At 60.2% G+C, this 25,350-nt stretch overlaps 2 protein-coding genes across 13 annotated transcripts in view; one reads left to right on the forward strand and one right to left on the reverse strand.

Annotated features, from left to right (window-relative positions):
- TMPRSS6 (transmembrane serine protease 6) overlaps positions 1-12,367 on the forward strand; it is a 32,971-nt gene extending 20,604 nt beyond the window's left edge. For both annotated transcript variants that reach the window (XM_045552940.1, XM_045552941.1), the window contains 8 exons: positions 5,714-5,859; positions 6,324-6,422; positions 7,295-7,408; positions 8,474-8,590; positions 8,794-8,962; positions 10,069-10,340; positions 10,908-11,044; positions 11,566-12,367. In XM_045552940.1, coding sequence (XP_045408896.1) covers positions 5,714-5,859; positions 6,324-6,422; positions 7,295-7,408; positions 8,474-8,590; positions 8,794-8,962; positions 10,069-10,340; positions 10,908-11,044; positions 11,566-11,724 — 1,213 coding nt within the window. In that variant the 3' untranslated portion in view covers positions 11,725-12,367. The remainder of the gene's footprint in view (positions 1-5,713; positions 5,860-6,323; positions 6,423-7,294; positions 7,409-8,473; positions 8,591-8,793; positions 8,963-10,068; positions 10,341-10,907; positions 11,045-11,565) is intronic.
- KCTD17 (potassium channel tetramerization domain containing 17) lies at positions 1,935-25,350 on the reverse strand. 11 transcript variants are annotated; one of them, XM_045552946.1, is made up of 10 exons: positions 25,142-25,349; positions 23,883-23,991; positions 21,119-21,210; positions 20,189-20,284; positions 18,250-18,375; positions 16,773-16,872; positions 16,523-16,591; positions 16,076-16,166; positions 15,661-15,750; positions 15,121-15,205 (listed from the first exon to the last, which is right to left on the reverse strand). In XM_045552946.1, the coding sequence occupies exons 1-9, from the start codon at positions 25,319-25,321 to the stop codon at positions 15,693-15,695; spliced, it is 921 nt and encodes a 306-aa protein (XP_045408902.1). In that variant the 5' UTR covers positions 25,322-25,349; the 3' UTR covers positions 15,121-15,205; positions 15,661-15,692. The 11 variants fall into 11 exon arrangements, with proteins under 11 accessions (XP_045408906.1, XP_045408900.1, XP_045408901.1 ...); XM_045552944.1 differs by lacking the exon at positions 15,661-15,750 and having other exon boundaries at positions 9,752-15,205; XM_045552945.1 differs by having other exon boundaries at positions 9,752-15,750.

Raw genomic sequence — 25,350 nt, forward strand, 5'->3', positions numbered from 1 at the left:
ACAGTGCGCAACTCTCACCCATTGTACAGGCAGGGAAACTGAGGCCTGGAGAGGCTAAAGACGTGGCCTCTTGTCCTTGACTCTTCTGCCTCTAAGTGGTGGGGATGGACCTCGGGGTGCAGCCAAGTGACAGGTGGTGGGAGGGTGAGGCTTGGCAGGACCCACCGGTCCCACCACCCCCCATTCCGAGCCTCCCCAGCCTCCTGGGGGCTGGAAGGTGCTCAGAGATTTCTGGCCGTCTGGCTCTGAGTGGAACTCTGCATGCACGCCTTCCTTGTCTGTGAAACAGGGGGTCAGGCCAGCCCAGGGCCCCAATCTTTTACTATTAACTTGTCAGGAGGACATTGTCTGCCGAGTAAGTTGTGTTTGTTAATTCCTAACAAAACGTCATTCCAATCAGGCTGGTGAGGCGAAAAGAGCCTAAATGTCGAAGCCAGAGGGACCAGGGTTCAAAACCTGGCTCCTCTACTCTCCCGGCTGCAGGTGGCTCATCTGGAAAATGGGCATAAAAGAGACATCCCCCCCGGAGGAAGCACAGCACCCCACATTGGTCACCAGCTCTCACTCTGCGCCGGGCAGGCACACGCTAAGGGCTTTACGGCGCCGGCTCCTTCAGCCTCAACAACCCAGTGAGGAGGCAGGTGCTTGTGCTGCCTTCATAGACCAGTGAGGGGCCTGAGGCACAGAGAGGCGAAGTAATTTGCACAAAGTCACCCAGCTTGCTCAGCCAGAGTTGAGCCCAGGCAGCAAGATCCAGAGCATGCGTCTATGTGTGTGCATCCACGCACGTATGTGCGGGTGAGTGTGCGTGTGTGTGAGTGCAGCGCTCACACCCGTGTGGGCTCCTCCCCCAGAGCCTCTGCGCAGCCCCTGCCAGCTGTCAACTCTCTCGGCCAAGGCATTCCCGGGCAATCCGCTGGCATCCGCGGGAGAATCAACGCTTTCGGTGGCTCTCCTGCCAGTTCCGAGAGCAGCCTGCAAAGTCCCAGCCCTGTCTTCTCAGCCCGCCTTTAAGGATCCGGGGTCCCCAGGGGGATAACCGCGTTCTCCCCCCACCCCGCCCAGGCTCCTGCCATGTCTGAGTGTGGCAGGGAAGGCAGAGGTGGGACCTGCAAGCCGTGAGCCCCGGCCAGCCGTTTCCTCTAGTCGTCACCACTTGTGATAATGATCATCCCATGCAGATGCTGGGAAATTCTGTGAATGAGCGTTTGTTGGAAATCTGCCTGTGTGGGTGGCAAAGACATGAGCGGTCTGGGCAGGGGGAGATTTTCAGGCACGGGGTTTAGGGGAGAGGGTGTCTTAACCCTCAGGTGCCGGCATAGTGACCAGGAAAGGGCCCGGGCACCCTCCACTGGCTGGGCACCCTGGGGCCCATCGCCCAACTCCCCAACGCCTCTGAGCCCTTCGTGCCTGTCCCCACCCCGACCTCCCTGTTTCCTACCCAGCTTCTCCTAGCTTCTCCCGGACCCTCGCTGAGGCTTCATGCCCTCGAGTGGCCTGGGGGCCCTGGAGGGACTTGGCCTCATGAGATCTGGCCACCAGCTGCTCAGCGTCACAGAAGCCACTCTCTGGGCACCACCGCAGCTCAGGCTTCCCCCTTTCCGGGAACCTGCCTCCCTCCAGCTTCCTCTCCTGTGATGTCACTTCTCTCATGATCTGCCCAACCGTTTCCAGTCACTCCTGGCCGATGGGGACAGGCAGAACCCCAGGCTCCCTGGGCTGGCTGGAGCCCCCCTGGCGTGGCCTAGCTGTGCGTGGCCCTTGTGCTCCCGCAGCCCCTGTGGCCAGGACTGCCTGTGTGCTGGGCACTGCCAAGTGCCGACGTCCTGGGGCTGGCGCGCAGTGGAGCTCCAGCTCTGCCCAGGTGAGCTCACGGCCCGAGACGTCAGCACCCGGGTTTCAAAGCAATCATTTTATTACGTACCCCTAAAACCTCCTACAAGGGAGACACAGTCGCCCCGTCTTACAGACGTGAAAAGTGAAGCTCACTGAGGTTGAGCCACTTGCCCCAGGTCACACAGTGTGTATGTGTGGCAAAGCCAGGCCGCAAACTCAGCTCTGCAACTCCAGGTCCAGGGCTCTGGCCACCACGTCAGATGCTGTTCTCCTCTTCCCTTCAGTGCTTGTCATCTCTGGCCCTTCCTCCCGTCCAGCCTGTCCTTAGGAAAGGGCATGCAGGTGTGCATTCATCCCCCACCCACCCAGTTTTCCTTCCTCCCTTCCTTCCTTCTCTCCCGACCCACCCACCTATCTACCCCTCGCCCTTCCTTCCATCCACCCACTCACCCCTCCATCCATCCATCCATCCGTCCATTCAGTACTTCTCAGATTCCTCCAGGTAGACTTGCTGATCTGCAAGAAAGTTGACAGTGTCCCTGAAATCTCCTCCAAATCCAGAGAGGTGGGAAAGCAAGGCAGTCCACGTGATGCAAAAACGTGCCTTCAGGCACTCAGCACTTTGTAGCTGAGATGAGTGGGTGGACATCACAGCTGTCAGAATTCTGCTGCTTCTCGGAGAGGGCTTGGGGGGAGCACTGGGTGGATGGGAGGAGTTGGAGAGCCAGAGAATGTGCACCCCACCCCCCAAAAGGCTCTGCAGCAGGAACCAGAAACCCAGATGGGCCAAGGGCCCAAACCAGCTCGAAATTCCGAGGGGAGGATGCGTAGGGAGGGCCGGGAGAAGCAGGGCTGCACGTGCCCTGCCCGATTAGCTCCAGCCAGTGTTTTGAGGGCTTCTTATTCTTTAGGAGGAGCAAGACTCTAGATTATTGTGAGAAATTAGCTGAAAACTAAATTAAACATAATTTTTTTAACACTGCATAGACTAAACAGATCATCTTTAAGTTGAGTGACTCAGCTTCAATCACAAGATTGCAGCTGTTGCCTTGAATGCTTGTCTGGCCCCTCCAAAGGCGAGGTTTGCCCCAAGGCCTCCAGCCCCTCCACCCCTGCCCCCAGCCCTCCAGAGGCAGGTTCCTGGGTCTGAGGTTGGCCTTGCGGGGTGATTCTGGTGTTCTTCCTGGCACCCAGCAGAGAGAACCTCCCGTTGGCAGGTGCAGGTGCCTTAGAGATCCCTGCCCAAGGCTCAGGGTGACTACGCAGCCCCCCAAGCAGTTTCTGCTGGGTTGAAGCGTTCCACTTGCCTCCCTCCACCAACTCTGGTTCCTTCCCTGTCTCTCCAGTTTCTGTGACTATGTGGGAACACCCCCACCCCCAGGTCCCTGAACCTCAAGTTTGTTAGGGGTGCACTGACTCCTCATGCTCCCTGCCCAGCACTTCCCAGTTTCCCAACCCCCACTTCCTGGGGCTATTCTTAGAGGAAAACAATCCACAATAACTTTAAAGGAACAACAAAACCCACACTTCTTAGTTTTAAAGGGCAAGGAGGGCCAGGCTTGCTCAGGGGCACCCCCTGGTGGTGGCTCAGCCCACCCGGGCCAGTGTGGGGCTGTGGGAACCTTGGCAGGGGGCAGGGGGCAGGGGGCAGGGGCAGGGGTTCTCCAAATGCTCTGTCTCAGGTCTCATGAGTCTCTTTGAAATTATTTAGCACCTTAAAGAGTTTTTGCTTACACAGGTTAGATATCTAAATTTGCAGTATTAGAAGTTAAAACTTGGAAAATTCGTTTCTTGGTTTTTGTTTTTCTCCTTGCAACTCTGATTATTTTGTTTCTTGGGATTTTTATTTGTTTAAAACTGGGAAAATTTAAAAACGTTTATTAATTCCTTTAATATAATAATAAGCCCATTACATTTTAACATAAATAACATTCTATGAAAATTATTTACATTTTCCAAAACTAAACCCATTTAGTGACAAGAGTACTGTTGTTTTACATTTTCATAAATATCTTTAATGAGTAGCTTAATAGGCCACAGCTGGACCTGTGAGCTCTGAATTCCCTTGGTCACAATATCACACATCGTGTAGCCTCTGGAAAACTCCACTGTATCCTTGTGAGAGAGTGAGGGCAAAAAGGCAAGTGGCATCTGAGCATTACTAGGACAATGAGTTTTGGACCCCAGGGGTCCCTGGACTGCACTTTGGAAACTGCCGGTTGGCGTTAGGACAAGAACATAGTCACTGTGGCCAGACAGACCTGCGGGGAGGCTGGGGTCTGGGCCAGGCCCTGGGGCACACGTAGGACGTGAGGGGCTCAGCCCCCGGAGCCCCCGTTGCAATGCGAATGGGGATGTCCCCCGCGAGCGGGCTGGGCGAGTTCTCCTGCATCCTGAGGCCAGACTCCTGCCCCTCCTCGTGCCCCTCCTCGGCTCTTGCCCTCATGAACCTCATCTGTAAGTGTGATGAGAACGATTCCTCCCTCGCTGGTGGAACCTCAGGACCCCTGTGCAATGAGGTCTCGCGATGCTGCTGCCGATGAGGGAGGGGCCAGACCAGAGGCCCAGCCCCAGCGCCACCCTCAGGATGTCAAAACCACCTCAGCTCATCCTCAGTTGCTCACTGACTAATTGATTGACTAACTGATGGAACTGTTAAGTATCTGTCATGTTCTAGACATTCTGAGCAAGCACCTGTGCCCTGGGAATGAGGTGCCCTGCCTTGTGGGGTGCTGCACCTGTCGTGTGATGTTCCCACCAGGCTTCTGGGGCATTCCGCCTGCTGTCTTGGTTTCCTTCCACTTTCTCTGCTGGGGCACTTTCACTCTCTCTGAAGATCTTTCAGCCGATGCGCTGGGTGTGTTCCTCCATCTGCTATGGCCTTATTTGCTCTGTGGGGGTACTGCCTGCCCTGTGGGGGACATTCCTACGAGCTGATGGAGCTGTCCCCGTCTGTTCTGCAAGGGTGTCCCACTTGGGGTGGAAGGGAACCCCCAGCTGCTGTGTGGGGAGGGTCCCACCGTGAAGGCGAGCCCACCTGCTCTGTGGGTGAGGTGCCCCCGTACCCCACCCGGAGACGGAATGTCTCCTGCCTGTTCTCTGGGTACGGGAGACAGTCTTGGCCTCTCTGTCGAGGTTCTCCCACCTGCTCTGTTTGGACAAGAGCATCTTCTTGGGCCGGGGGGGGGGTGGCGTTGTCCAGCAGGGATATGAGGGTGCTCTCGTGGCTGGAGTGGGGGCTACCACCCCAGGGCGGCCATGCACGGAGAAGATGCTACTGGGCCTAGGACAAGGTCATTCCCTTAAGCCCAGAGGGTCACAGGGAGACCACCAGGGCTGTGGCGGTGTCTCAGCAGGAGGGACAGCGCCTGAATGGGGAGTGCTGCTGCCCGCTTACCCCACACCGAGCACAAGGAGAATGACCTCTCCTGTCTACAGAGAGTGGGCCAAAGACACTGCTGACACACTGAAGCCTTTTGTCATATCCAAGGTCAACAGAAATAATAATTTTCCCTGTTTTATATGAGAGAAAAGTGAGGCTCAGAGAAGGCCCCTGACCTGCTAGAATTTCACAGTTTCCTAGGTGACTGGGACTAGAATCCAGACTTTGGATTTTATCCCACAGGCAATAGGCAGCCATTGAAGGTTTTTGAGCAGAAAAGTGACATAGCCAGGCTGCTGTCTAGAAGATGACTCTGGGGATGAGCAGTCACTCAAGGGAGAAATGAAGACAGGAGGCGTGGGTGGGGGTGTGGCTCCCTGTTCCCCTCTGGCTGCCCTGTCCTTGCCCTGTCTGTGCACAAGCACCCAGGCTGTGCCTTCCCTTGGGCTGGGTGAGGAGCCGGTGTGGCCCTGAGTCGTCTCTGATCACCCCCAGGCTGTGTGGCCTGCGCACCCTGCAGCCCTACGCCGAGAGGATCCCCGTGGTGGCCACGGCCGGCATCACCATCAACTTCACCTCCCAGATCTCCCTCACGGGGCCCGGCGTGCAGGTGCACTACGGCTTGTACAACCAGTCGGACCGTGAGTATGGGCTGGCCGGGCACCCCCTGGGCCCCTGCATCCTCTCCCTGCCTCTCGGCCATGCCTGGAACCGAGGGGCCTGTGGGCAGCTGCTCATGGGCCTGGACAAAGGGAGCGAGAGGAAGCATGCGTGAGCACGTGCGTGCATGTGGGTGTGTGTGCAGGCACAAACATATGCAGCTTTGTGCGTGGCCACGTGTGCAAGGCAGTCACATGGGCTCGCAGGTATCCACGTCATACATAGCTGTTTACGCGTTGTGTGCATGTGTCTGAATATGTGTGTCTGCGTGGACTGTGTACACAGGTGCCCAGAGACAGGTGTCTGTGGGAACCTGATCACGCATGTGTGAGCACACAGGTGCATGTGTGAGCACACAGGTGCATGTGCTTCTTCATGTGTTTGCACGATTCTGCGTGTCCCAATGGCGCCCTTCTTGTCTCCACCATCTCCTGTGGTTTCCTAGCTTGCCCCGGAGAGTTCCTCTGCTCTGTGAATGGACTCTGTGTCCCCGCCTGTGATGGGGTCAAGGACTGCCCCAATGGCCTGGACGAGAGAAACTGTGGTGAGCAGCCCGCCCAGCCCTGCCCTCCTCACCTTCCCTGCCGAGCTGAGCAGAGACCCCCACACACACACATGTAGGTCCCACTATCAGCACCCAGGAAGTGGGGTCTCTCGCTGTGTGGAGATAGCACGGGGAAACACAGAGCGGGACAGTGGCCTCGCCAGGACTGCCCCATGGGGCAGTGGCAGGGACAAGGGGGGACCCAGGGAGGGAAAGGAGCCGTGCCTGCCGGGGGTCCTGCCGTGGTGCTGGAGAGGGTGCCTCGTATGTGGAAACTGAACATCCGGCTCCAAGTTCTGGCTCAGCCAAGTGACCCTGGAACAGTCACTTCGTCTCTGTTTCCACCAATTAAATGGGGGTCCCACAGGGTTGCTGTGAAATGCACGTGTGGGGCCGGGCGCAGTGGCTCATGCCTGTAATCCTAGCACTCTGGGAGGTCGAGGAGGGTGGATCATTTGAGCTCAGGAGTTCGAGACCAGCCTGAGCAAGAGCGAGACCCCTGTCTCTACTAAAAATAGACAAAAGAAATGATCTGGCCAACTAAAAATATATATAGCAAAAAAATTAGCCGGGCATGGTGGCGCATGCCTGTAGTCCCAGCTACTCAGGAGGCTGAGGCAGGAGGATCGCTTAGGCCCAGGAGTTTGAGGTTGCTGTGAGCTAGGCTGACGCCACGGCACTCTAGCCCGGGCGACAGAGCCAGACTCTGTCTCAAAAAAAAAAAAAGAAAGAAAGAAAGAAATGCACGTGTGAAGTAGCTGAGAGAGCTGTGACTGGTGACCTTCTGTCCAGTGCGCCTTCTACGGGCATGGCCGGGTCCTGCTGGCTTCCTCTGGCTTCCTCCCACCTGCCTCCTCTGTGTCCCCATACAGTTTGCAGAGCCACATTCCAGTGCCAAGAAGACAGCACGTGCATCTCACTGTCCCGGGTCTGTGACGGGCGGCCTGACTGTCTCAACGGCAGTGACGAGGAGCAGTGCCGGGAAGGTAGGGCGGCCCGACCGGAGTCTGGCCTGCTGCGTGCTTCTGCCTCTCACGCAAACACCCGCCAACCCCCTGTGCCTGTGCCCGTATGCCCATCCCTCCATCTGTCCATCTTCTGGTCAGATCACCTTGTCTCCACTGATTGATACATCCACTCATTCATCCATCCTTCCACTGACCTGTCCAATCATCAGTTTCCATAGCCACTGAACTGTCAGTCTACCCATATCTTGCTTTGCCCAACTACCTGTCTGTCATTGTTCACCCATCCATCCATCCAGCCATCCACTGACCTCCCCAGCCACCTGTTTACCCACTGGTCCTTTCATCCATTCATTTATCCATCCTTCCAGCTGCTTGTCAGTCTCCCTGCTGGACCACCCATACACCATTGGTTGGTCTGCCCAACCTTCTGCCTGGGTCCATTGTTCTATGCATCCACCCACCCATTCATCCACTCAACTGGCCAATACTTGCAGACTAGGCAAGGATAGGCAAGGTGGGGTGAGGACGTGGAAACAGACACCAGAAATGTGGTCCCCACCCTCCGAGGGGGTCTGTTATCAGGAAGATATCATGCGAGACTCTCCTGACGCAAAGCCTTCTGGACATCATGTCCAGTAGTGTGGGAAGGTTGGGGGCAGGGAGGAGGTCAGGCAGGGAAGGCTTCCTAGAGGAGGTAGGCTTTTTCACTGGGCCTTGACAGGAGCTAAAATGGAAATAGGCAGGAGGGAAGGACAGCAGGCAAAGACCAGGCTGGTGAGAGCAGGGAGAAGGTGGGCAGCCAGCAGGGCCGGGGGCACCGCCAAGCTGAGCGGGGAGCCTTAGTCTGACGGGTGTCAGGAGCCCCAGGCTGAGAGGGGAGACACAGCCTCATTCTCAACACACCTGTCTGAGTGTAGAGGACAGTGGGGGACATGGCCTTTTAGGAGATCCTAAAGGAGACTCAGGAGGACACTTCAGTGTGATCAAGAGACCCCTCCCCCATCACCTCCTGGCCTCTTCTGGCTCCACCTTTCCTTGGGGCTCAGAGACCCACCTTCTGTGCCCTGCACCCCTCCACCCCAGGGGTGCCCTGCGGGACATTCACCTTCCAGTGTCGGGACCGGAGCTGCGTGAAGAAGCCCAACCCGCAGTGTGATGGGCGGCCCGACTGCAGGGACAGCTCTGACGAGCAGCACTGTGGTGAGCCCACAGCTGCCCCAAGCTGAGATGGGGGCGGGGGGAGGAGCCACAGTGGGAAATCTCACTGTCTCCCATGTCTCTCTGTCCTGGCCTCTGCCCCTCACTCTCCCTGTCTCTCTCCATCTCTTTCCTTTGCTCCACCTGTCTCTGTCCATGTCTCACGGGCCTTTCCCCCCTTCCTCTGTCCACCCCTGCCCCCCAAGACTGTGGCCTCCAGGGCCCCTCCAGCCGCATCGTGGGCGGGGCTGTGTCCTCCGAGGGTGAGTGGCCATGGCAGGCCAGCCTCCAGGTCCGGGGTCGACACATCTGTGGGGGGGCCCTCATCGCCGACCGCTGGGTGATAACGGCTGCCCACTGCTTCCAGGAGGACAGGTGAGGGGGCGGGAGCGGGCGGAGATTGGGATGTGGGCAGGGAAGGCCGGGCGGGAGGTGCAGTGTGTCTGAGCTCTTCACAGACAGCGGGATGGGGGTGAAGAGCCCCCAGCCTGGCTGCCGGGGCAAGGGGTTCTAGTCCTGGCTCCACCATGAACGCACTGTGTTCCCCGACACAGACGCCCAGCCTCTCTGCAACCTACTTTTGGTATCTTGCTTTACGTTGGGTCAGTGATTCATTCATTCGTTTGCCCATTCATTCATTCAGCGATGTCTGTTGTGCCCCTACTACGTGCAAGGAGCTGTGCTAGACGCTGGGGATACAGTAAAGGACGGAACTGCCCGACCTGGTCATGAGCCATGCTCCCCCAGGTGTGACTGAGCCAACAGGGCGTGGTGGGCAGGGCCAGGAAAGCCCCCAGGGGACATCTCGTCCAGCCCCACGGCCATCTTCCCTGCCCACCTGGTGGGCTGAAACCTCCCCTGACCTCCAGCCAGGCCAGGCTCCAGAGCCCACCCCTGGCAGAGGCCAGCTCCCTTTCTCGTCCCCTGCCAGGGGCCAGGGCGCTCTGATCGCCGCTCTCTTTAACCCCATCCCCGGCTCCGCACTGCCCTCAGGTAAAGAAAGGCCTCAAGGCCGCGGGCGGACCTGGCATCCAGGCTGCGGGGTCCCTCCTGGCTCCTGCACACTCAACTCCCGCCCCCTCCCCACGAGAGCTCAGGGCAGCCCCAGTCTGTAAAGAGCACAGGAAAAAAAAGAGAAATATTCATCCAGGCCTGGCACTGTGCTAAATTTTTTACATACATGGTTTTATTCCCAAGAACGTGAGTAGAAAATGCTACTCCCATTTCACAGATGCAGAGACAGAGGCCTAGAGAGGCACACACGTGTATCTAGGGCGAGATGAAGCTGGGGTTGGACCCAGGCAGGAGCCTCCAGGGCAAACACTGAACACTGTGCCCCCAGCTGCGGAGGCCTTCGGGGGAAGGGGAGGGGTGGGTGTGCAGGACAGTGTCCCAGGCGGGGAAGCTGGCCACCGTGAGGGTCCCTGGATGGGCAGAGGCAGCTGTGCAGCAGGACACCTTCCTCCTGTCCCTGCCCCCAGCATGGCGTCCCCAGCGCTGTGGACCGTGTTCCTGGGCAAGGTGTGGCAGAGCTCACGCTGGCCTGGCGAGGTGTCCTTCAAGGTGAGCCGCCTGCTCCTGCACCCGTACCACGAAGAGGACAGCCACGACTACGACGTGGCGCTGGTGCAGCTCGACCACCCCGTGGTGCGCTCGGCCGCCGTGCGCCCCGTCTGCCTGCCCGCACCCTCCCACTTCTTCGAGCCAGGCCTGCACTGCTGGATCACGGGCTGGGGCGCCCTGCGGGAGGGTGGTGAGCAAGGGACCCAAGGCAGGAGACTGAGGAGACAGGGTGGAACACCTGGGTGTGGAGGAGGGGGCCCTGGCATTCCACTGGGTTGGATTTTACAGAAGAAAATCGCCTTTTAATAAGGTCCATAGGCCCCCGCCCCCTACCCTCCTGGCTCTTCCCTTCCTTCTGGAAGGCCTAAGGAGAACAGAGGTCACAGACATATGTGAGGCAAAGGGGCAGGCCAGGGACTCCATGCCCAAGTGCAAGCTCCAAGCCTCTGCACCTTGGGCAGCAAGGGTGGAGGCTCTTAATTATTAGCATTTTCCATTTTCCAGGGGCGCTGGAGCAGGAGGGAAGGGCAGGAGGCTGGGGAGACCCTAGTCCTATAGGCTTTGGCGGGGGGCTCTGTCACCATGAACCACGCAGAGAAGGAGCCAGAACGGGTGACTGAGGTGGAAGGGCAGGCACTATGCCCAGGAGGGGCAGGGTGGGCAGAGCCCATGGGGTGCAAGGGGAATAATGGAAAGGACAGTGGGGGGCTCCTGGCCACCCCAGACCTTCTCACCTCTGCCCTCGACCCCACGCCAGGCCCCACCAGCAACGCGCTGCAGAAGGTGGATGTGCAGCTGATCCCGCAGGACCTGTGCAGCGAGGCCTACCGCTATCAGGTGACACCACGCATGCTGTGTGCCGGCTACCGCAAGGGCAAGAAGGACGCCTGTCAGGTGACTCCCTGGCACGGGCAGGAGGGGGGCCTGGCCCTTCACGCGCATCTGCCTGCTGAAGCCTCCCAGCCTCCCAGCCAGCTGGCGATGGTCGTCCCCACTTCTCAAATGAGACTGAAGCTCAGAGAGGGTCAGGGGTTTGCCCAGGGTCGCAGGGCCACAGATCAGAAGAGAACCTGTGGTGGCCCAAACCCAGTTCTGCTTCCTGCTCACCCTGGCACCTGGCCCAGGGTCACACAGCAAAGTGGACATGGGGAGGAAATGGGGGTGTCAGCCACAGAATGCAGAGGTAGAGTGGAGGCGTGGGGATGCGCTTCCACGAGAGCCGGGACCTGCTGGGCAGGGCTGGTCTGGGCTCTCTCCACTTAGCAGGTGCAGGGGAAGCAGAGCTTCAAAAGAGGACATGACTTTCTTGCACCCAGCAAATTCCCAACAGTCAGGACTGGGGCCCCCACATCCCCTTGTCCGGAAGGGAGTTCCCTTGCCCTGACGCAGCCCTGCCTCCTCTCTCTCCCTTTCAGGGTGACTCGGGTGGTCCGCTGGTGTGCCAGGCACCCAGTGGCCGCTGGTTCCTGGCAGGATTGGTCAGCTGGGGCCTGGGCTGTGGCCGGCCCAACTACTTTGGCGTCTACACCCGCATCACAGGTGTGATTGGCTGGATCCAGCAGGTGCTCACCTGAGGAGCTGCCTCTGGAGAGCTGGGGCCTACCTGCTGGACTCAGAGCCCAGGGCAAGCACCAGGCAGGGGCAGGCAGGCCCTATGGAGGCAGGAGGTGGCATCCTGTCCCCAACCTGCTCCCTGAAGTCTGCCGCAGTGACGGCAGGAGGAGGGAGCAGGGCCCTCCACTGGTGGTCGAGACGTCCCCCGGACCCAGGCCCACCAGTCTCTGCTGGAGGGGTTCACATCCAGCCCTTCTGTCTCCCAATCTCTCTCCTCCCGCCCCTTCTTGCACCGCTGCCTTGTGGGGAAGTGGTTCGGCAGTGACAATGCTGGCGTCCAGGTCCCCATCAGGAGTGTCTGAGAAGGCCCTCCCCAGGGCAGAGGCTGCTGGGGCAGCCCTGGCTCCAGAGAGCAGCCTCCAGCCTGTGGAGCCCCAGTCTAATGTGCGAGGTGGGGGTGGAAGGTGCCCCATAGGAGGGGACCCTCAGAGCCATGGAGACTGCTGGGTGGGCCAGCTGCCACCATAAGCCAAAGGATGGGGAAGCCCCGGCTCCAGGGTCCTTGCCCCACCCCTACCTGCCATCTGGGCCGTCACCGCCCAGACTCCCCCTGGCGGTGAGATGAGCCCAGCTGCCCTGGGGAATAAAGCCACCTGACCCAAAGTTCTGCTGCTGGACTGTGAATGGGGACCCGGCACCAGCCTCATGCCCCCGACTGAAGCAGACCCTGCTTCCTGCTCAGCCTGTTCCCCCGGTGTCCAGAAGGCTGGGTGGGGTCAGGGGAGGCAGGCGTGGCCACTGAGCACTGGAGCCTCCAGACAGCTGCCCAGCTCCCAGGAGAAACCCCAGGAAGGCAATGGTTTGGGACCCCCAGGTCAGAGTGAGGGGTTGGTCCAGTGATGGGCTCTTTCTGTAACCTTGGGAGGAAACAGAGAGGTGCAAGGGTGCCCTCACGGCGGCGCTGGGGGTTAGGAGTAGAGGCAGTGCAGACCTCCTGGCTCCCTCCAGCACGACTCCCTGCCTCCCTCTGCATTCTTTGAGTCGCCTACTGAACAAGCATTTCATGGGCTCCCACTATGCCAAGGACTGTTTAGGGCCACGCCCCTGACCTCCGGAGCAGCGGGGAGGGGAGGATGACCAAGTGGAGGGGGCTGTGGGTGGCACCAGGAATGGCAGGGAAGGCTGCCTGGAGGATGAGACTTGAGCTGGGCTTCACAGGTGGCCAAGGTGGGGAAGGGCATTGCAGACAGGGGGAGAGCGTGTGCAAGGCGTAGAGTCCCAAAAGAACATGGCATGTTAGGGAACAGCAAGTCATGTGTTTGTTAGAGCAGACGTTGGGAGGGGAAGGACTGAAGAGGAGCTCAGGGGGCAGACAGGTTGGATGACGAGAAGCCTGGAGCTGAGCTAAGGACTTGACCCTGAGTGCCGTGGGGCGCCATGGAAGGCTCTAGCAGAGGACTGACACAGTGGATTCTTATCTCAGGACCACCCACTGACACCAGTGTGGAGGGAGCTGCGGGCAGGGAGACCGTCAGGGAGGAGAGGATGGGGCCTGGACCCAGCTGCACCGTGGGACGGCCTGGAAGCTTGCTCAGGACGCAGGGTCACCAGGACCTACGAGGGCAGTGGCGATGGGGCCAGGAGGCCAGCTGGAGGTGGGTGTGGGAGAGACAAGTGTGGACCACTCTTTCTTGAAGCCTAACTGGGAGAAGGAAGAGAGGGTGCCTCCGAGGGGGACCCAGACTGGAGAGGGGAGCCGCTGACCTGTGCGTGGGTGGATGAGGTGGAAGGGCAGTGGGGACAGGGAGAGCCCCAGCTGGGTCCTGCCCGGAAGGGATGGGCCAGCTCGGCGGGCAGGGGTGGGCAGGACGCTAAAGCTGCTCACAGTTCTCAGTGGGGTGGGCAGAATACAGCTGGGATCAGCTTGGGTGCTTTGCTGAAGTGCAAATCCCTGGGCCCCACCACAGTCTTAACTAATCAGAATCCTGGTGGGGAGGAGGGTAATCTGTTCTTTGACAAGTCTCCTGGTGACCCTTGCAAGCTAAGTTGGATGCAGAATGTGAGGTCACCTTTGGGAGTGGAGTGTCCCCAGAGGGAGTGGTGAGCGCCCCGCGCATGGAGGGTCTTCACCTAGGGGCACCGCCTGGCAGGGATTGCCCCCCAGCTGGGAGACGTGGCAGGACTAGGGAGTTGAGGGAATTGGCCACGGTGGGGTGAGGGGCCGGGGTCCTGGCTGGGCAGGAAAGAGAAGGCGGAGAGTGTGGGGTCCTAGGTGTCCATACTTCCTGGCACTAGGGGCAGAGGGTGGCAGCGGTAGGGAGGGCGGAGGTGTCAGAGCAGCAGTGGAGGGGATATCCCGGGGTCAGGATGCAGCAGAGGCAGGCTGGGCCTCTGCCTACAGTTCTCACCTCCTGGCTCCCAGCATAGAGTCAGTATGCTCCCTGTCTGGCCTCTGGGTAGAAGAGCTAGAGTGCCCCCCAGCCCCTCGTCCCCATAGGCAGGGTCCCTGGGCTTTAGGAAAAGCCCCATTCCTTTGGCTCAGTCTACCTTGCCTTGAGTTTAGCCTGTCCCCACAAGTGGTCCAGAGAAAGAGGGAGGTAGCCAGGCCGGGCTGTTTCTTTAGGTTTCAGGTTTTATTACATGGTGGGGGTCGGACGCGGATGAGAAGCCCGTGCCCAGCCTAGGAGGCCAAATGCAGGAGGGGCCCCTCGCTCAGCCCCGTCACACCCAGACCCTCCCCTAGGCAGAGGGGAATGTCCCCTTCTCTATCACAAGTTTCTGAGTCGCTCCACTGCCCCTGCCAAGCCCCCTCTGCCCCCCCGCCAGGCCAGGGCACTCTGCCAGCGATGCAGATGGCTGCGGGTAGGTGGGACAGCCAAAGTGAAGGCCAAGTCACCCACCCCTCCTCTGACAGGGCCAAACCCCCACCAGTCCCTGAATCTCCACTCACAAACCCAGCATTCTGCCTGGGGTTTGGGCTGGGTCCTCCCCCTCCAGGGGGAGGTGAGGGGAGGGCAGCCCCGAGACACTCCCCCGGGCTTCCGGGGGGCCTTGCTTCTCTTGCACCCTAACCACAACCCTGTGATGTGGGGGGGTGGGAGGAGTCACCCCCCTGGACGCCTAAGGCTCAAGGAGGTGATGTGACTGGGCAGGGGGGGAGTGCATCCACCATGCAGCAGGGGTACCCAGGGGAGGGGACATGGCCTGGGAGACACAGCTGGACAGTGCCACACTTTGGCCAGGGGCAGGTGGCTCTGCCCAGGGGTCCCAGGGCCCACCTCAGGCCTTGAGAGGTCCCAGTGTGCCTCCCGCCCGCCCCCGGAGGCAGGGGTGCATCACAGCCCCACAGGCGCAGACAGAGGTGGCAGCAGGGAGAGCGCTTCTTCCGTCTCGGGCCAGGAGCCCACCCCGTGGAACAAAAATAAAGGATTTCAGATGGGAACCCCAAGTCCCTGGAGGTGATCTGGGGCCTCACATCCGGGTGCCTCTGGCTTGTAACAGCTAGAAAATAAGAGGGGGAGGGGAAGGGGCAGGAGGATGGGAGAGGACGGGCGGTGAGGAGGGGGTGATGCAGAGAGGAGATTGAAATGGGGGGGAGAGGGAGAGAGAAAGGCAGGTGAGTCACAGGCTCCCTTCTGTGGGAGGGAGGGGGGCCGAGGCCCGGAGGAGGCGGGTTCAGAACTGAGGAGGAGGGGAGCAGGAGGGGTACCCCAACCAACCCGTCCAGGAGCCCCAGGCCCCATCTTGGAATCTGCCCAGGGATGGCCAGATGCGGCCAAGACTCTGACCCGGGGGTCAAGGCCAGGAGAGGCAGGTCAGCACCACCCCAGGCAAAAGGAGGCACAGAGACCAGCTGTCTGTCCCCATTGCAGAGGTAAGTGTGGCCCAGAGAGGGACAGTGACTTGCCCAAGGTCACAGAGCAGGCAGATAAGGTAGAGTAGGGGCTCGTGGGCACCTGGCCAGGGCTTTTCTGCCACACTGCAATCCTTAGCTGGCTCTGGCTGACTCCTCATAGGCCAAGGGTACACAAATGTGGCCATCTTCCCTATCCCCACAGAAGGAGGGAACTCAGTGTCACAGGCAGTGAGGCAGGACCTCCTGGACGTGCAGGGAGGAGGCGGAGGCTTCTGGCTTCAGCTTTCCTTCCCTCCTCCCCAGCCTGGCCCCGGGCTGACTGGCGGGTGGGAGGACAGAGTTCCCACCCCTTAACTCTCTTCTCCTCTCACAGCCTCGCCCCCAAGGCCAAGATCGGTTGCGAAACTTTAGTGGGTGGAGAAAATTAGCCAAAAAGCTCAGCTCAAGTCCAAGGAACAAGAGATGAGCACCCTCTTCGCTTCCACCCCCCTCTCCAGCTCCGCCAAGCTACAAACCAGGGGTGGCAGCTCTGGGGGCGGGCGAGGGGCCGAGGAGAAGCCCTCACTGCAAGCTCGGCCTCAGGTCTGAGAGGGTGCAGACGGGAACCTGCAAGGAGGAAACGTGAGGAGGCGGCGGGGCAGGACACGGCAGGGCCTGCGTCGAGGCCCAGCCTCAGAGGTGCCCGGCAGGGTTGGTGGGCACAGAGGAGGTGCAGCTGCACGCCCCCTCCCCAGGCTGGGAGGCAGGAGGTGCTGGAAGGGGCGCAGGAGGCGGCAGGCAAGACGCTCTGGGATACGGGGCCGGGGGGCCTGGGTGGAGGGCACAGGAGGCTGGGACCAGGGCAGCCCCGGGAGGGAGGCGTGAGCAGGCAGAGAGAAAACCCGGACAGGGGCAGAGAGGGAAGAGGCAGGGTGCAGATGAGATCCAGGAGGAAGAGGAGGTGGATGAAGATGAGGCAGGACCTCCAGCAGGAGGCGGAGGAGGCGGTGGTGGGAGGGAGGAAGGGTTAGCGGGATCCTGAGATGACTGGGCTGCAAAGAGAAAGTGAGAGAAGGGATGGTTATGCAGGTGAGGCCAGGCGAGTGGCTGAGCTAACCCTGGCGGGCCCGCCCCCCGCAGCCCCGGGGTCCCCTTCTGCAGCTGGCTCCAGCAGGGAGTGGGCGGGAGGCTCCGGCTCTGATTAGCAATCATTCTCCTGGGGGTTGGCTGCACCTTTCTCCTGGGTATCTGCCTCCACCTGCACCTGTTCCACCTCCACCTCCTCCACCTCCTCCTCCTGCTGCTGCTGCTCCTCCAGCTGCTCCTCCGTGCTCTGTGAACCAGCCGGCGGACCCAGGGAAGAAAGAGTGGAGACACTAACAAGGGGGCCAGGGCCTGCTGGCTGCTGTCCCCAAGGGTCCCAATCTCAGGCAAGATGAAGGGGACCTCAGGAGGGGAGAGGGCGCCAGCCAAAGAGGCTGGGGCATCTTCTCCAGCCCCCTGGCCAGCTGGGGGAGGGTGGGGAACCCAGCAGAAGATGGGCCCTGCAGGGATGCTCAGGTGGCGGTCTGACTGCTGTTACAGAGGCTGGGACGAGAGCTTGTGGTGGGGGGCAGGGTGGGCATGTGGCTGGGGCATCCCCGAGGGGCACCTGGGAGGGCTTTGTTTGGGAGGACTGACCCTGAGTAGAAATGTGGCAAGGAAGCCCCAGGGCAGAGACCACCAGATCTGGGACGCCAGCCACCGTCTCTGGCACCCCAGGTCCAGGGGCTTTGGCCCAGACAGGCAGAAGCAGAGGCCTCACTCTGCGCCCTTGCAAGGTAGCGCCAGCCACTGGCACCGGCGTGGTGGGGTGGGCAGGGGAGTCACAGCAGGACAGGGAGGGAGGCAGGCAGACGACAGACAGAAGCCAGAGTTCCTAAGTCTCCAGCGCACAGGGTAGGCCCCAGCAGGTACAGTCTTCCTCCCACCCTGGCTCATGCCTGCTCTGTCAGCCCTGTCGGAGGCCCTGGGTCCAGGGTGGCAGGATCGCTGCTCAACCCCCTCCCCTCGTGGGCAGATGCTGCCAGACGTGCTGTGGGGAGGCTGCCTCGCAGGCCAGGGCGGCAACACAGGGCCGGGCCCCACAGGGCTGCTGGCCACCGCCCTGCAGGGCGCCCAAGGAGGGCCTGGGAAAGGGGCGGGATTCACAGATCCAGCTTCCTGCACCAGCTGGGGACACTCGCACACCCCTGGGGAATAAATCGGCCATTTGGGATCCCGGAAGTTCCCAGCTTAAAGCCACCATAGAGAGTATACAGTCCACCCCTCTCACATCACAGAGAACACAACAAAGGTGCCAAAAGAGGACAGGCCTTGTCTAAGGTCACACAGAGGATGTCACACTGCCCCCTGACACCTAGTTTAGCGTACTCCCCCTCATGCCACGGCACCCAGTGGGCACCACGTGGCCCTCACTCCTTAAGCGGCCTGAGTCCGCCCTGGCCGCGCACTCGGGATGGTCCCGTCTCATTGCTCCCCAGCCCGGGCCTGCGTAACGTGTGAGCAGACAGAACCGCAGCGGCATGGGATGGATGGCGTCGGCTGTGACCATGGGGTTATGCATGTGCAGCGGGAGGGAGAGAGAAGGCGGCGGGATGGTGCGGGAGAGGCGGGGGGTGGAGAGAGAGGGGAGCCTTCCGCAGCGAGGGCTGGGGTGGGTGGGGCTCACCTTGCTTTTGCGGCTGGACTCGGAGCTCAGCCCGTGTGGGGAGCTGTAGAGCTCCTTGGACACCACGCACAGGAACTCCGCCTGGTCCTCACTGCCGTAATTGTAGGAGGAGCCGATGTTCACCAGCTGGAGGGCAGAGCATGGGGAGAAAGACGCAGGTTGGGGTTGGGGGCAGTGGGGCAGGGTGAGGTGGACCTTGGCACCCATCAAGATAGCAGCTTACGTCCTGACCTTGCTGCCTGCTCAGGCCCCTTCCTGGGTTTGCAAAGTCTTCTCCCCTCCCATTTGCACCTCTGGTCTGTTCCCCAGGACCAGCCTCTGCACCTGGCTTGGCTGCCACAGCCCTGGCAAAGGGTGGCAGCATCACCACCACCCCTCCCCACCACCCCAGCCTAGCCACAGATCCAGGCGGCCCCTTCCAAACAGAGGTGGAGGCCCGTCACGGGCAGGCTGGCCCCTGTCCCAAATGTGGCTGGTGCAGCCCTAGGACAAGGCTGCAGGATAGGTTGGCATGGTGGAGCCCCACAGAATATTTCTTTCACTCTTGAAAGCAGAGGTAGAACAGGGTGCCATTCCTCATGCTAGTGGGCGAATGACCAGTGGCCCCTGACCTGCTCAATCTGAGAGCCTGTGCAATTGCCAAAGATTCCCACAGGCTCTCAGAGTGGCCCCGCCTTTGTTCTGGGGTCCTTAGAATAAACACACCCACAGGGCCCTTCTGGCTAATAAAGTCCTCGCACAGGACAAGTCTCATTCAGGCCTCAGAGACCCTCATTCAGCAGGCAGAAAGATGTCACCTCCTTTGGTAGAAAAGGCTTGGAGAGGTGGTGGCCCGCTGGTCATCCCCAGCAGGAGAGGGGTGGGACAGGGATTGAATATGGGATCCCAAGTCCCTTCTGAGAGTCTTACAGACTTAACTACAGTACTTCTACTAAACTGCATGGCACTAGGGCCAATGTGGGGAGTCCCTCCCAGGGCTAGCAACTTTACTGATGGCCTTTCTAATCTTTGCAGCAGTCCTGCCTGCAAAGGAGGTGCTATTAGCCCACATCACAGATGAGAAAACCGAGGCCCAGAGAGGAGACATGACTTGTGCAAGGTGGCGAGCCTGTCAGTATGAGGCCTAGAAGCAAAGCCAGCCTGCGGCTCCTGCCCTGGGGCTCGCTTGTCACACACCAGGCCACCCTTGGGGGCCCGGCCTTCTGCCTGCTTGAGTCTCCACTGCAGGCGCATGTGGGTGGCTGTGGAGCAGAGGCTGCCAACCCTCCTCCTTCTCTAAGGGCCAGTCTGACTCCAGGGTCACTTTCTGGCTCTGTTCCTCTGGAAGCGCGAGAGGCGAGACTTCAGCTGTATTACCAGGGCCATGCTGCTTAGGATAAATCTCCCCTGGTTGGTAAACTGCATCTGGACTGGGAGGAACCACAGGGCACATAAATACCGCACAGGAAGCCATTGTTTTGGGCTTCCCTGAATGTGGCAATGCTCTTAACTGGGCATGTCCCTCGGGGGGACCCTGGAAGCTATGCCTAAGCAATTGTGACAATCATATGGTGTTGACTCGAGAGTTACAAGACACGTGGACTCAAGGTGGACTCCACTCACCTTGTGGATCTGGTCTCCTGGCACCTGAGCTGTCACTTGGCATTATGAGACTCGCCCACACTACCATGTAGATCACCACCCAGCTGCTGCGAGGACCCCTGCCCTCGAGCACCTTGGAGCTGCCCTGTGGCAAGTGGGGCTCCTGTCCTCTCCCCGCTCGGTCAATCTGCTGCTGTGTGGTCTTCCCTAACCTCGTTTAGTTTGATTTAAGAAGACCCCAGGTGGGGACTGTGGTGGGGAACCCAAGGCCGGGGCTGCAGGAAGGGAGGGGCCTGCTGTACCGGGAGGCTGGGAGGTACCAGGGGGGGCCCTGTGGTGGCCCGTGTCCCCAGCCCACCTGCTCGAAGCGCCAGCCGTCAGACATAGTGGAGACCATCTGCGTGAGCTCCTCCTCCTGGCACTGCAGCACGCGGTACACATGCTTGGGTGGGACCTGTGGACAGAAGGGCCACGTGGAGGGCACCTGTGGGAGCACCGGGCACCCTGGGGGGATCAGCGCCTGCTGCCACCCCCAATAATATACCTAAAGAAGGAGAGAAAGATGGGGAGCAGGCCGGAGAGGGAACCATGTCCTGAGCATCTACTATGTACCAGGCACTCAACACGCATGACCTCACTTAACCCTTCCAAGAGCTCTGCGGATTATGGGGCTTTTCACTGGGATTGAGTTTCTTGCCCAAAGTCACCCAGCTCAAGGGTGGCAGAGCCAGAACTAGAACACAGGTGGCATAAGAGGGAAGGATGGCGGGGCTTGGGGGACATTCTGGGCTGCCAATCTAGTCAGGCCCTCCAGGAGACAGAGGGCCTGGAGACGGCACCTCACTACTTGTCCCCCAAGCCCCACGTCTCCTCCAGATGGGCAGAGAATCTCTCTACCTCCTCCCGCAGACTGATCACCGAGGCCCAGGGTCCCGGCTCAGAAATGCCAGCCCCAATAGCTTGTGATGTGCCCAGTAAGGGACTGCCTAATCCCACAAAGTGCACAATTTACTCATACCCCTGCAGGGCCCCCGAACCCCCACACTGACCCCTGTGAGAAGGGACAGCAGCCCTCAGCACCTCTATATCCCACGAGAGGAAATCAGGATCCAGAGAGGGGCGTACCTGGCCCGAGGTCACACAGCAAGGCAGGTACAGAACCCCAGCACGTCTCCCATTCTGGGCAGTCTGGGGCGCTGATAACCACCCCTCTCCTTACAGGCCAGCTCAGCCTCCCCAGCCCCTGTGCCTCCCGCCCTCCCTCTCCCCACCTCCCCCTGCGTCCCACCTGGGTGACCGTGTAGTCCTTCTCTTCCATCCGGTCTTTGATGATGCGGATCAGTGGGCCGATGTTGTAGAACTCCGCTTCCTCCAGGACCCCTGGCAAAGACAGAGCAGCCAGGTCACTCCTACTGCCCCCAAGCCCCATTTTCCCCTTGTCCCCTCTGCCTCCAAACCCACCTCCTGCTCCAGCCACATCTGAGAGGTGAGCTGAGCATCTGTGAGTTCAGAGGTCAGGCAAGAGGGAGCCCTTCCTCCCTAGGAGCCCACGCTCCCTGTGGAAGGGGCCAGTGCCACCCCTCAGCCAGCTCTGCGTCCCTCCCACTGCGCTGAGCATGGGAACCCAGGGACACCTGCCAGTCCACAATCTGGGCTGCTCTAGGGTTACCAAGAGACAGCAGGCTCGCTGGGACTGATCCCTAGAATGTCACCATGAGGAGGGCCTTGGCTGACCCCTGAGTACCTGCCCCCACTGATCAAGCACATGTTGAGCGCCAGGCACCGTGGTAGGCACATTCCACCCTTGATGGCATTTAATTCTCAGAACTAGAAGTAGGTACTTTCATCCTCTGCATTGAACAACTGGGGAAACTCGGGCTCTGACAGAGAAGCAGCTTGTCCAAGGTCACACAGCCAATAAGTGGCAGAGTAAGTTCAAGCTCCTCAGACTACGGAGCCCGTGTTTTCCCACCAGAAATGCACGATCTCTGTGCATGTGCACCACCCAGCTGCAGCACTTCACAGTCTGCAAAGGCCCCGTGCGCTCATCACAAGTCCTGGGGACATGAGGAAAGCAGGTATTACTGTCCCCATTTTACAACTGAATTGACCTGAGAGATTAAGCAAGTCACCCCACCAGTGAAGTGGAAGGAGCTCCCAGGTGTTTAGACTCCCCTAGGCTCTACAGGGCACGGGACCTTCAGGCCCTTTCTTTGACGGGCCTTTAGGGACAGGGCCTTTTACGGACTGAATGTCTGTGTCCCCCCAAAGTTTATATGCTGAAAACTAATCCTCAGTGTGATGGTAGGCCTTGGGAGGTGATTAGGACAGGAGGGTGGAGTCCCCATGATGGGATTAGCGTCCTTTTAATAAGAGGCCAGAGAGCTAGCGTGCTCTCTTTCTGCCGTGAGGATACGACGAGAAGTCAGCAGTTTGCAACCTGGAAGAAGGCCCTCTCCAGAGCCCTACATGCCGGCACTCTGCTCTTGGACTTCCAACCTCTAGAATTTTGAGAAATAAATTTCTGTTGCTCATAAGCCTTCAGTCCCCAACCCCCGGGCCTCGGACTGGTACCAGTCTGTGGCCTGTTAGGAACCGGGTCGCGCAGCAGGAGATGAGTGCAGGTGAGCAAGCAAAGCGTCATCTGTATTTATAGCTGCTACGTGAGCTACATGCTGCCCTGGTGCTAGCCCTTTTATCCTTGCGACAGCTCAGCAAGGTGGGTGCTATTGTCACCCCATTTCACAAATGGGGGCACGGAGGCACAGAAGGGTTAGGTGACTTTCCCAATGTCACACAGCTAATAAGTCTCCTCCCAGACTTCCTATGGGGGCCCTAGCCCTGTCTGAAGGTGCCGGGAGTAGCAGGGCCTTCTGAAACCCAGAACCTGTAAACAAGTGTTGGCTGTGACGCAGCTGGAGTGTTTACCTCCCCTCCCCGTGGGACCTGCTCCTGAGCCCAGACCACGCCCATGGCATGTGGGCTCCCCTGGGGCTTCTGCGGGAAGCTGCGGGGCTCTGCACAGCCAGGTACCTACGGTGGGCTCTGATGCCGCAGCCCTGACCTGCTGGGGAGTTGCTTGGCCTCCCGACCACTGTATCCCACAGGGGTGAGGGAGGGGAGACCACGGCCCAGAGTGGGGAGGCATGGGCTGTGCTCCACACACAGGCACAAGTGACGGGCACAGGACTCACATCTGTGGTCCCAAAGCATGTCTCCAAGATGCAGATCACCACCCCCATTTTATAGACATCATGGGAGATGCCGAGAGAAGTGACATGTGCGAGCTGGCCTGGCTGGGTTAGCTGACCCAGACCACACGCTATGCCCCAAGGAAGAGTTAGTTACCTTGGCACTGACTATCGTCCCTGCCCTTGGCTGGGGCTCTGCTAAGCAGTCATTCTCCCAGACAGGGCTTCCCCACCATCTGCTAGGCCCAGATGTGGACATCTACCTACAGAGCCTTAGCTACCCAGGCCTGGGAAGGACCAAAGCCCTGCTAGGGAGCAGACGCCCCCCACTGCCCCCCGAATCTACCTACAACCAGCACGGTGCTGCAGAGCTGCCAGCCTTAGGGAAGAGTCACCGCCCCACCCACTTGCCGACTGCAAGCCCTCACCAGGCAGAATCTGAGATACTGGATCACCCAGAGAAAGAGAGTGACAGCTCTTCCCACGCCTGTCTCCACCTCATTCCCGAGCCCAGCCTCTGGGTGTGACTGTCCACACCTGGCTTCCTAGGAGGCCAGGGAGAAAGGGCAGCCCTGCCCACGACAGAGGCCACAGGGCTTCACTGGCTCCCTCTGCCCTCTGTGTCTCCATCACCTCCCCAGCAGCACCCAGGGAAAGCTCAGGCCTGTCAGCTTGGCAGAGCCCGCAGGCTCAGCCCAGGCAGAGGCTTTGGGATGCAGCCCCGTCTGGGAGGGCAAGAGGCAGGAAACACAGGAGAAAGCAGACGTCTGTCCTGGCTGGGAGAAATGGCTTTGAGCCACCACAGAAGACCCTGGCAGGGCTAACATGTGGGCCCCAGGCCAGCCCCCTGGACCAACTCACCCTCCTCAGCCATGTCCTTGTCCAGCACCAGCTTGCCATGACGGAGGAAGTTCAGGATGGGCCCAAAGTAGGTGGGGTCACGGTCAATGAGGTAGGCCCCGGTCTCATCCTGTGGAGGTAAGGGACAGGCAGTGAGAGAAGAGTGAGGCCTCTCCCCTGTCCAAACCTGCACATGTGCCCTCACCACGGGCCCGGGAAAGGACTGCAGGGAGGGAGGGAGGGACAGTCCAGTCTGCTCTTCCCTGAAACAAGGAGGAAATGATGGGGAAAAAGGCTCTGGGTCAGACAGACCTGGGTTCAAACCCTGCCTCTGCCTTTTCCTGACTATGTGACCTTGGGCCAGTGGTTTGGCCTCTCTGAGCCTCACTCCTCTCCCCCATCATTAGGGGTCCCTGTGAGCATCCAGTGAGAGGAGGTCTGAGTGGCACCCAGCCCAGTGCCGGGCTCAGTGAATGGCCCTGCTAGAGGCTGTCCCCCTGAAGCCAGGCCCACTAGCTGCACCAAATCCCTAGACTTTCAGGGGATGTTTACAAGTTTGCAAAGGAGCCACTATCTCATTGGACACTAGCAGCCTTTAGGGAGGCAGGGCAGGCACCAGTACAACTCTACAGAGCGAACAGAGGCACCAAGAGGTGAAGGGGACTTGCCCAAGGTCAGCGTATCAGACGGTCACAGGACATAGGGGACAGAGGACCTTAGAGGTCAACTCCAGACCAGGTTACAGACGAGGAGGCTGAGCCCAGAGCAGGGAAAGGTCTGATGCAAGGTCACGCAGTTTGCTGCAGTCAGGATGGGAGCCCAGAAATGGTGTCCTCCCGGCCAGTGCTCCTCCCAGAGTACGCCCAGCTCAAAGGGACCCCAGGACTCCTCCACCCAGCACCCGGCACCCCTCGGCCACCCACACCCCAAAGGGCAGGGAAAGGCAGGCTCATCAGCTCCTTCCCCTTTGGAGAGGAGGGAAGGCCCTACATGTCTATCCTCCCCACGGCCCCAAAAGAGGGGAGAGGGCCCACAGGGGCCGCGCTCAAAAGCTCCAAATGGCCACGGCCTGCGTTGTCCCGTTGCCACGGCAATGGGCACATCCCGCACTCTCAGATCCACTTCCCCTCCCCTCCTCCTGCCAGTCCTTCCCGCCTCCGGCCCCTCGGTCGGAAGCCACCCCGGCGGGGCCCCCAGCCCGGCAGGCGGGCCAGGCCGAGCAGCCCCGCGCGGGGGAGCGGAGGACCCCGGCCCGACGCCGCCCGCCCCGCGGGCCTCACCCGGTCCGACTGCAGCTCTTCCCCCTGGCACAGGCGGCTGAGGAAGGACTTCTGCTCGCGGCACAGCGTCTGCCGGGTGGTCAGAAACACCGTGCCCCCCACGTTGAGCCGCACCCACTTGCCCCAGCCGCCCGCGGAGCGGCCCCCCGCCCCCGCCGGCGCTGCCTCCCCGGCCTCCATCCTCCTCGCCCGCCGCCGTCTGCATCCTC

The sequence above is a fragment of the Lemur catta genome, chromosome 6 (genome assembly GCF_020740605.2).
Source record: "Lemur catta isolate mLemCat1 chromosome 6, mLemCat1.pri, whole genome shotgun sequence".
In the NCBI taxonomy this organism is placed as follows: domain Eukaryota; kingdom Metazoa; phylum Chordata; class Mammalia; order Primates; family Lemuridae; genus Lemur; species Lemur catta.

Bases quoted from the DNA above. Each gene is read 5' to 3' on its own strand.
- KCTD17 (XM_045552942.1), bottom strand. From the start codon at position 25,321: ATGGAGGCCGGGGAGGCAGCGCCGGCGGGGGCGGGGGGCCGCTCCGCG. The intron at 20,285-21,118 runs GTGGGACGCAGG...TTCTGTCCACAG, and splicing joins AGGACTACACGGTCACCCAG to GTCCCACCCAAGCATGTGTA. The intron at 16,592-16,772 runs GTGCAGCCAACC...TTCTCTTTGCAG, and splicing joins GGCAGATACCCAGGAGAAAG to CCCAGTCATCTCAGGATCCC.